General features: G+C 44.5%; 1 protein-coding gene across 1 annotated transcript; it reads left to right on the top strand.

The window, feature by feature from the left end:
* Positions 1–4,614: 4,614 nt before the first annotated feature.
* On the top strand, positions 4,615–10,048 carry LOC147985090 (uncharacterized). Its single transcript, XM_087543877.1, has 8 exons — positions 4,615–8,065; positions 8,139–8,433; positions 8,521–8,719; positions 8,802–8,918; positions 8,986–9,245; positions 9,341–9,416; positions 9,506–9,635; positions 9,732–10,048. The coding sequence occupies exons 2-8, from the start codon at positions 8,363–8,365 to the stop codon at positions 9,749–9,751; spliced, it is 873 nt and encodes a 290-aa protein (XP_087400003.1). The 5' UTR covers positions 4,615–8,065; positions 8,139–8,362; the 3' UTR covers positions 9,752–10,048.
* The last annotated feature ends 937 nt before the right edge of the window (positions 10,049–10,985 follow it).

The following is a 10,985-nucleotide window of genomic DNA, read 5'->3' as shown; positions in this document are numbered from 1 at the left end:
TTCTTCGAGGAGGAACCCAATCGGAAGAGTACAACTACACCATCCACGAGGAGAATGCACGAAAGAAGGAAGCTCACCGAGTCCAAGGAGAAGGACGGGAAGACCGTAAGGAAGACGGAGGCAACAAGATGGAAGAAGAAGCACGGTTCAGAGGACCCCGTGCGCACGGCCCTTTCGGACCCCGTGCGCACGGCCTATCCAGAGAGTTTCTGGATACCCCATGCGCACGGGCCCCAAAAGACCCCGTGCACACGGGCCCCAAAAGACCCCGTGCACACGGGCCCCAAAAGACCCCATGCACACGGGACCTCCGTGCCCACGTGGCTGACTTAGCCCGTGCGCACGGGCCTACCTGCGAGTTGGCCGGGAGATGCCCCTTTTGCCCCTCCACTCGTCCCTCACCACCAACCACCTATATATTTCATCCCTAGGTTATTTGTTGGGATTAGCAAAGGATACGACATGATCCATGTGAGCTTTGGTCCTTGTACCACTCCTCCTCTTGAGAGAGAGAGAGAGACCTCTCCATTGGAGATCAAGACCTCCTATGGAGAAGATCCCTAGTGGATAGATCAAGACCTCCTATGGAGAAGATCCCTAGTGGATAGATCCCCATCATAGGATCACCAAGACCTCATTCCTCATAGGATTGGGATGAACTAGTACCTTGTATCTTTCCTTTGTTGTATTTGAATCATTGTATCTCTCTTTGTGTGATTGGATCTAGCATATGTGTGATTGGATCTAGCATATGTGTGATTGGATCTAGTCAATTGAGTGTTTTCCCTCTTGTGTTCATCTTATTCTTGGGGATTCCCCCTCCAATTCGTGAAAGATCTCCACTTAGGGTTCCACCCTACACCATTTTGGTATCATGAGCCATGGTTTCTCACGAAATTGGAGCCCCCCCTCTTTGTTTTCTAGCCTAGTTTTGTTGATTTCGTCCTAAATTCAAAAATTCCCCACCAAAAATAGCCCCATTTTTTTTGTGATTTGTTGGTTTTGATGATGTTTTGTTGGATTTGATCCATGAATTTTCTTGGTTTCATGTGGATCTAGCTTTCCCCCATCTTTTCCCCACCATCCATCCCCAAAATCTCCCCAATTTTGCCCAAGAAATCTCCAATTTCCGCCACGAAATCATGAAATTTCCGCGCACCCCGTGCCCACGGACCCCAGACCCCATGCGCACGGCCCCCCAAAAACTCTCTGGACACCCCATGACCACGGACCTGTACCGTGTGCACGGGAGCCCGTGCCCACGGGCTCCTACCCCCGTGCGCACGACCCCCCAGGACAACCGCGAGTGCTTCACCGTCTTGCCCATAACTTCAACATCCGGAGTCCGATTTTCGCGTTCTTTAGCTCGTTGAGTAGCTATTGACATCCCCCATCCACCTAGATAGGCTCCAACACCATTTGACTCCATCAAATTTTTGACATTTTGGCATCTTTTCCTAGGCCTTCTGTAACACCGCGGATGTAATTTACCTTATATGTATCCCAACTCTTGTCGTTTCCGGCGCTAAGTTATTTTATTTACCTCGGGTTCGGGTTTTTGTCTCCGTGTGTTGTTGCCTTTATCATGCATCTCATATCATGTCATCATGTGCATTGCATTTGCATACGTGTTCGTCTCATGCATCCGAGCATTTTCCCGGTTGTCCGTTTTGCATTCCGGCGCTCCTATCTCCTCCGGTGGTCCTTTCTACCTCTTTTCGTGTGTGGAGGTTAAACATTTCTGGATTGGACCGAGACTTGCCAAGCGGCCTTGGTTTACTACCGGTAGACCGCCTGTCAAGTTTCGTACCATTTGGACTTCGTTTGATACTTCAACGGTTAACCGAGGGACCGAGAAGGCCTCGTTTGTGTTGCAGCCCAACACCCTTCCAATTTGGCCCAAAACCCACCAAAACCTCTCCCATCGTCTAGAGCATTTGATCACGATCGCGTGGCCGAAAACCGCACTCCATTTGGAGCTTCCTAGCTCCCTCTATGCCTATAAATAGATCCCCTTCCGAAATCATGGGTCTTCTTCCCCCGAAACCCTAGATATCATCTTCTGCCGCGCCGGACATGTCCGCTCCGCGCCGGACGCACCGCCGCTGCCGTCCGCGCCCAACCAGGGGGTGACACGTGGCATCACCTCCGTCCCCGCGCCGCCGGCCCGCCAGGCCCACGGCCGGCCCCCGAAGCCCGCGCGTCGCGCGCCGCCGCCTCCACGCGCCCGCCGCCCCGCGCCGCCGCGCTCCGGCCGGCCACCGCGCGCCGCCCCTCGCCGACCTCGCCGCCGCACCGCCGTGCTCTCTCCGGCGACCTCCCTCGCCCGGGCGGCCTCTCCTTCATCCTCCCCGCCCACTCCGGCCGCCACCGCCCGGCTTCTCCGGCGAGCTCAAGATCCGGCCTTGGTTCGCGCGCCCGTGAGGAACCCTAGATCTGGATTTGGGTTGACTTTCCCCCTGTCCCCTTATTTTTTTCGCAATCTTCATCATGTCGTAACTCCGCATCTATAGCTCCGATTTGCGCGTGTAGTATATCAAAATGTTCGTCTCGAAGAGTACATCATTTCATCTCATTGCATCATTTTCATTTGAGCTTATCTTGATGCCCAAAATGCTGTTGGAAGAGGGCTATGTGATAAACTTGCCAGATCTGTTTCATCAAATAGCTATTTGTCATTTTTGCCATGATTAATGTGTGCATGATATGATCCTGAGATCTACATGTGTTTTGTTATATGCCATGCCATCTTTACAAAGGTGATTACCATGTATTTTTGTGATATTTGTGGTGATTAGCACAAACTTGAAAAGTAGCGTAATCGGTAATGCTGATTTCAGGGAATTAGAATTTCACCAAGTCCTTGTCCTAATTTTGTCGGTATGCCATATGTTCATGTTGTTTCCTAGTGATCCGTGCCTCTTTTGAGGATGATCAGTAAGGATGATTTGTAAACATTGTGGTGTTCTATCCATCCATGTATTTGTTTGCATTTATGGAGCACCCTAGCTTGAGTCAATCGAGCTCTACTTTTGCTATTTCGTGAATCCTGGCAGATTGTTGACTTGTTAGCGATTTTGCCGAGGATGCTGCTATTGATCCGTGCATGCTATGTTGTTGTCCTTTCCATGTCTGGCTTCTATGCCATGTATTCTTGATGGGTGTATGCTTAGTTTTTCATGCCATGCTCTGTAGTGAGTGCATCGAGCTCGTAAACATGCCTACACGTTAACTGTTTTGCATGCTCCAGTTTTTCACTAAGTCTGAGATCTGTTTATGTTTTTGCCATGTTCACATGCTTGCAATTGTATTTTTTGATCCCTTTTGGATCAAGGTCACTAAGGGCCTTTTGTTAAGTGCTTTGAGTAGCTTCATTCCATGCCTTGATTTGCCATGTTAAGTTCCTATAGCATGTAGTTTCCATGCTCTAAAGTGTGCTTCCTAATGTTAAATTCCAGACTTGTGTTAATTTCACTAAGTCTGAAACCTGTTACCGTTTGCACTTTTGCCATGCTTGTTTGAACCTGTTAATGGATGAATTAGCCATAGCTCAGTGTTCATCTTTTGTCAAGCATCATGAGTGGATCCCTGCCATGTATTTTGTTGTCATGTTTGAGTGCTGTAGCATATTTATCTTGATGCATTTAGTTGGTCACTTGCTGATTATCGCAGACCGCCATATTTGTTTTGCTTGCCATTTCCAAACCGTGCATCCGATTTCGGTGATCTTTATATCAATTTCAACCGAAATCACCTCACCTTTCCAGTGGAACTCTTGGATTTCCAAGTTGAGGCCAGGTTCAATCATTCCTTGTCCAATCTTGCATATGCATCACATACCGCATCCTGCATATCATACCATGTTTGCATCATGTTGTTTGAGCATTGCACGTGGTTGATTGTGTTCCTTTTGCTTGTTTGTATTGTTTGGGTAGAGCCGGGAGACGAGTTCACGAACGAGGAGCCCATTGAGTTTGCTTACGAGGATCAAGTCAACTCTGACAACTTTGCAGGCAAGATGATCATACCCTCGAAATCACTTCTATCTTTGCTTGCTAGATGCTCGCTCTTTTGCTATGCCTGTGCTATGATGCCTACCACTTGCTTATCATGCCTCCCAAATTGCCATGTCAAACCTCTAACCCACCATGTCCTAGCAAACCGTTGATTGGCTATGTTACCGCTTTGCTCAGCCCCTCTTATAGCGTTGCTAGTTGCAGGTGAAGTTTGGAGATCGTTCCTTGTTAGGAACATTGTTTATTGTTGGGATATAACCATATTATCTTGTTTATCTTAATGCACCTATATACTTGGTAAAGGGTGGAAGGATCAGCCTTTTGCCTAGTGTTTTGTTCCACTCTTGCCTCCCTAGTTTCCGTCATATCGGTGTTATGTTTCCGGATTTTGCGTTCCTTACGCGGTTGGGTTATAATGGGAACCCCTTGACAGTTCGCCTTGAATAAAACTCCTCCAGCAATGCCCAACCTTGGTTTTACCATTTGCCACCTAGCCTCTTTTTCCCTTGGGTTTCCGGAGCCCGAGGGTCATCTTTATTTACCCCCCCCCCCCCCGGGCCAGTGCTCCTCTGAGTGTTGGTCCACCTCGTCAGCCGCCGGTGGCCACCAGGGGCAACTCTGGGCTGTCCTACCGGAAGTTTGTACAATCTGAGTGTGCCCTGAGAACGAGATATGGGCAGCTCCTATCGGGATTTGTCGGCACATTCAAGCAGTGTTGCTGGACTTGTTTTACCATTGTCGAGGATGTCTTGTAAAACCAGGATGCCGAGTCTGATCGGAATGTCTCGGGAGACGGAATATCCTTCGTTGACCGTGAGAGCTTGTGATGGGCTAAGTTGGGACTCCCCTGCAGGGATTTGAACTTTCGAAAGCCTTGCCCGCGGTTATGGGTAGATGGGAATTTGTTAATTTCCGGTTGTAGATAACATGAAACTTAACTTAATTAAAATGAATCGACCGCGCGTGTAACCGTGATGGTCTCTTCTCGGCGGAGTCCGGGAAGTGAACACGGTGTTGGAGTAATGCTTGTCGTAGGTTGCTATAGGATCACTTCTTGATCATAGTTCTTCGTTCATGCTTTGCCTTCTCTTCTCGCTCTCTTTTGCGAACAGGATAGCCACCATATATGCTAGTCGCTTGCTGCAGCTCCACATATTACCTTGCCTTACCTATAAGCTTAAATAGCCTTGATCGCGAGGGTGCGAGATTGCCGAGTCCCCGTGACTCACAGTTTACTTCCAAAACCAGATGCAAGGACCGATGATACCGTTCCAGACGATGCGCTTGAGCTCAGGGAGTTCGATGAAGACTCTCGTCGTTACTATGTGTCTTTCCCAGATGATCAGTAGTGGTGCCCAGTTGGGGCGATCGGGGACCGTGTCGCATGTTGGGGTTGATCTTTTATTTTGGTACCGTAGTCAGACCATGAGTGTATTGGATGATTGTAATGTTATTCATGTATTTGTGTGACGCGGTGAGTGTAAGCCAACTATGTATCCTTTCCCCTTTTATTTATTTACATGGGTCGTTGTGAAGATTACCTTACTTGCGACATTGCTTTCAATGCGGTTATGCCTCTAAGTCGTGCTTCGACACGTAGGAGATATAGCCGCATCGAGGGCGTTACTCCTTCCACCATATCATCCCCAAAACCACCATAGCCTTCCGCAACCTAACCCATTTTGCTCCATTTAGCATTTGTGGTTGTTTGAGTGGTGACTTGAGTCTCCTAAGGTGTTTCGGCTACTTAGGGACGGTTGCTTCTTCATCATCCATGACCACCACTTCCACATTGCCATCTCCGCTACCACCATTTGACTTTTGTCCGTGAGATTTTGAGTTCGTGGTTTTTCTATTTCCTAAGGTGTTTCGGCTACTTAGGGACGAGTCTCCATCATCTTGGTATCTACATCAAGAACACCGCCACTCACCATATTCAAGGACGGTAACCTCGACGACACCATTGTACATTCCCCCTTGCAATTGCATTGATAGCCCTAGCCCATTTTGCGTCACTTGCCTATCGAGATAGCCATTTGAGTATTGCCGGCAACGTTACTTGTGCACATTAGTGATCTACACCTCCCATTGCATACATACCATATCATATTGGTATCATACCATCTCGTGTGCCTCAAGTTTGTTCCCGCATATATACAATCGCTATCTTGGTTTGTACATTTCGCAAAGTGGCCATATAAAAAAAGAAGAGAAAGAGCAAAGAGCTTGTAAGCAATAGCCATAGCATCTTACCACATTGCATATAAGATTGTCATATCCGATCATCTTGGATCATCTTGAGAAGAACAACGGGAACATCATACACATAGCATACTTGGGATAGAAAGCTCATACATTTTGCATCTTATAGGTTGTGCACAAGTGTCGTATCCGCCTATTGAGCAATCGTGCTAGCGTCTCTCTTGAGTTGTGCAACACGAGCGTTTTCTGTGGGTTCCACATTTTGTGCTCATTCCTTGGTTGCACGACCCCATTTATCTATCCGTGTGTTTGTTTCCGTGTGCCACATATTGCTATTGGTCTACTTGTTTCACTTGCGAATTTGTGGATCTTTTCCAACATTATTGACTCTTGCTAACATTTTGCATCAAATTTTTGTGCCACTATCCTCACTGAGCTCCACCATAAGCCTTATTTGTGTAGGTGTGAGAATTGACAAGATCTGGTACCAATTGTGCTATTTCCTTGATACATTATTGAGTGATCATTGATCCATTTTCAACATTGGATAAGGTACATTGGTCTAGTTCTTTCCTTTCTTCCACTCATATTTTCACGAGTCTTGTGATGGATAGGCAAGGCATTTCATCTCCGGTCTTCGACAACAACGACGGCGTGAACAACTACATCACCAAAGCGTCCATCTTCGGACTACAACACGAAATGCAAGGCGCACAATCTACCTTGCGAGAACGCCTCGATAACCTCGCCATTGACATTCGCCACTCCGAAGCAAGGAAAAGGGACTACATCGACAACAAGCTTTCCGCACAAAAGGAGGAGCAAGATGCAAGGAAGGAGGAGATTCGGACCTTGTTGATCAACCGTTCTTCCCCTTCATCATCCTCAAGGCGGCGACATTCAAGTCACAAGTCTTCGGAGCGCAAAAATGATGCAAGAGCAAGGCGTCCACGTCCACATCTCCATGGCCACCACCATCACGTTCGTGATCCACATCATCATGAAGGGCAAGTCACCTCCAAGCATTATGTGCACGACGACGACGAACGACATCTACTACGAGCTCAAGTACGACAACGACACCATCAACATGAAGATGCTCGCCAAGAGCAAATGCACAAGTCCCAACAAGCCCTACTTCACGCCAAGTCCAAGCTTCATGAGCATAAGAGAAGACCGCGAGACGAGCACCACCAAGACGGAGTTACGGCTACAACAACCACTTCGGCATCTTCGCCAAGTGCTATCAAGGCATCTTCGCCTTTGGACGTACGGTGATGCGGAGCATCCCACGACCATCCCCATGGATGCCACCTCAACTATCCAAGCTCCGAGTGGACCCATGACAAGGGCTAGGGCACGTGCTATTCAATCCGAGGTGACATCACTCCTACTTGAGTTTTCCCCCTCTTCAAGTGAGACATGGCTACTGCCTAAGTCCGAGATACTATGTGTCATCAGGTACAACGCTCAAGACTCGGAGCCGAGGACTGTAGAAGAAGAGACAGGCGTCAACACTCTGGACAGCCCGGAACCTCCGGCCAGAGCCCGGAACTTCCGGCCACCGGACCTTCCGGCCGACCCGGAGCTTCCGGCCGCCGATGACTTCAACCAGCCCAGGCGTGCCAACTCTCGGGTTAGCCCGGACGGGAGTACAATTTCATTTGGATCTTCTTAAAAGTCAGAACTTGATTAAGGACGATTGGAAAGACGTTGATCTTACTGAATGGAAGATCACAGAACAGTTACAAAATCCAATTCAAAAAGACAGTTCTTCTTGCGGTTTATTTATGGTCAAATTTATGGAATATTTCACCGGATGTACACTATCCTACCCAATTACACAGGTATATATCTTTTATATTTGGTAAAAGCATGTTAATTTTTAAAAATGTACTAATAATTGTTTGTTTTGCACAGGAAATGATTACTTCTTTTAGGTTTAAGTTAGCCAGCATACTATTATGTTGGAAAACAAACACTGCATCAATGACTACAATCGTTGAAGAAAGTGACGATGACAATAAGGGAGATCCTGATGATGTTCAAATATTGGAAAGTGTAGATGATATTAAAAAACAAAACAAAAAATCCCATTATCTGTTGAAAATAAATATAGATCACTAATATCTATTCTTTCTAATATGAGCATGCATGAGTTAACAGGTGCACTCTGTAACTTCATTAAATCAATCAAATACACCGAGATTTTAGAGTAAGTCCTTTCACATTGGTAGTGCAGTTGTACAATATCTTACTTATTTTCTTAATGGTTTATTTACGTAATTTTTACCACTATCAGGAAAGTATGGATCCAAAATTCAAATCCATATCCAATTAGCTTGTCTCTCAGAAAGCTACAAGGAATGCTACAGGATGATTTACCCATGGATCGAGATTGCTTTAATTTGGTCATACGGAAGATTATGTTTGATGACATCCAAACGGCACAAAAAACAAAACAATTGATAACAAAGCATTATGTTGACATGAAATTTTGGGTATGTTTTTATATTCATTATTTATTTTTTTCTATATTCTAATTTTTAATCACCTTTTTAACCAATTATGTTTGTGTTCTAGATGACTACTGATTTTGGACGACACCCAAAATTCCGCAAAAAGTTAGACGTGGAGCAACTAGCAAATTCTGTTCGCAGTTGGCCTGGTATCAAATATAATGTTTCAACATGCAAATCGGTAAGAACACTTCTGTATACTTTAGACCACAAGATTTTTATTGCATCTAATATGTAGCCTATTTCAGATTCATATTCCAATACAATCCAACTGTGATTTCATTCTATTCACATTGGACAAAGATACCAGAACAGTCTACATTTTGGACCCTGCTCCTATTAATCCCATGTACCAATGCAACCCACTCGCAAAATATGTGGAAAAAATTATATGGATTGCCAAACACTTACCGAAAGCAATGTCAAAAGCATGCCCTGGATCTAGATGGAACGAAAATATTCTCCTATGGCATCAAAAAATCCTAGATGATATTCCAGTTTACAACAGGTATTTTTCAAGAGATGAGTACTGTATACTGAGTACTTTTTGTTTTTATTATGTATACAATATTAATTACTAACATATGTATTCTTATATACAAGGGAACTGTCCGGTTATCTTGTTCCCATGTTCATGTCCACATGGGAAGATGAAAGACCACATTTGCCATTTTTAAAGGTAAATATCGCGACCGTACAGATCATAAATATTATAATTATAAATTTGATTCTAATGTCATTCGTTTACAAAAAATTATGGATGTATAGGATGGATATGATCTCAGAAAACTAATTTTGGGCCAACTGCTAACATTCAAGGACAATGAATGTGAAGATAACATGCCTGCCGGTGTACTTGAATTCATCAGTTGTATCAGGAAAATCCAATGTAAAACTGGTATGTAAAATAGTATGATTCGTAAGATTACATAATAAAAAATTAGTTTCACAAGATTGATTACTTAGTTGTGCTAACTCCAATTTGCTCAAACAGGACGTGCATGCTATTTCTAAAAAAAGAAGCTTCTCTATTGGCCAGCATCCCCGGTGGTAGTTTTAGATATCCAGCAAATGAAGGGCGCCTCATAATCCGAGCAGTTGGGTCAATTACATATAGTTGGTTGTAAATGACTTCCAGTTTCTAGCTTATAACGAAATCTAGACATGTACTCTTTAACAATATTCTGTTCATGATGGTGGACATATGTACTGGTTGAAATTATCAAGTTGATTACTGGCAGTTGCGGTGCTCTTATTATTTTATTTCCACAAATATGTTCCCCTCAATCTTCCTGCTGGTTTGTCTGTGCTTCCGCTGGATGATGCTCTGTTTAGGCATTGTGCAAAATAAATATAAGTAAAAGAAGTGCCGGATGAGAATACTGTGATCATTGAACTTTTATTTAAACCCCGCAAAGCTTGTTGCAAATCATCAAGTGTCTACACTTTATGTGAGTTGGTATTTGCAAACTGAATTTTCAGATGATTGGTGGCAAATGAAATGTGTTTGGAAATGATAACGTTTCTTGCTGCCTCAAGGTTCTACGGTTTTGCTAGGAAAGAACCACGTGCACATTAATAACTATGGTACGCAAATTCATTGAAGGTATCGATAAACTCATCCAGGTCGCGCGAGAGAAGAGAATTATTTGTTTAATATTCCCTCTGTAAAGAAATATAAAAGTGTTAGGATCAGTAAAGTAGTATATTTCTTTACAAAGGGAGTACGCTACATGCATGATGGTGCTCAAGATGTGCCTCCATGTATGTGACATGGCTTTAGCTTTAAGATTAGACAAGCTGTTTTTCTTTTCTTTCTGAATGATTGCCCAGGCAAGGGTAGGAGCTCGGCCATTTCATATTGTAATTCTTTTTAGAACTGTCTAGGTAATTTTAACAATGAATGTATTTATTGAAAGCTATATGCATGGCTTTAACTCTTCGGTGAGGTATTCCGTTAAATCAAATGGAACCCTCTTCGATTAATTTTCACTGTCACGTGGTCTTTGACAATGGGATCCTCTCTCTCCCTTTATTACTCCCATCAAGATATGTAGAAGAGGCCCGGGCATCTCACATCTTTTATTTGTAGATGATACTATGTGGAAACAGATTACTAGATCGCACGTGTAAGAGGCAAACAATCTAATATAAAGTACAGTACGTACTACCCAGCTTACGACGCCCAGACAGAAAAAAGTAAAGCAACTTAGAACAAATGTCAAAGCTTACTCAGTTTGGACGCCCA

Source organism: Triticum urartu, chromosome 2A (assembly GCF_056163025.1).
Source record: "Triticum urartu cultivar PI428250 chromosome 2A, HENAU_Tu73, whole genome shotgun sequence".
NCBI classification, from domain to species: Eukaryota; Viridiplantae; Streptophyta; class Magnoliopsida; order Poales; family Poaceae; genus Triticum; species Triticum urartu.
The sequence above is the reverse complement of the archived record's forward strand: the minus strand, read 5'-3'. Positions and strand labels throughout refer to the sequence as shown.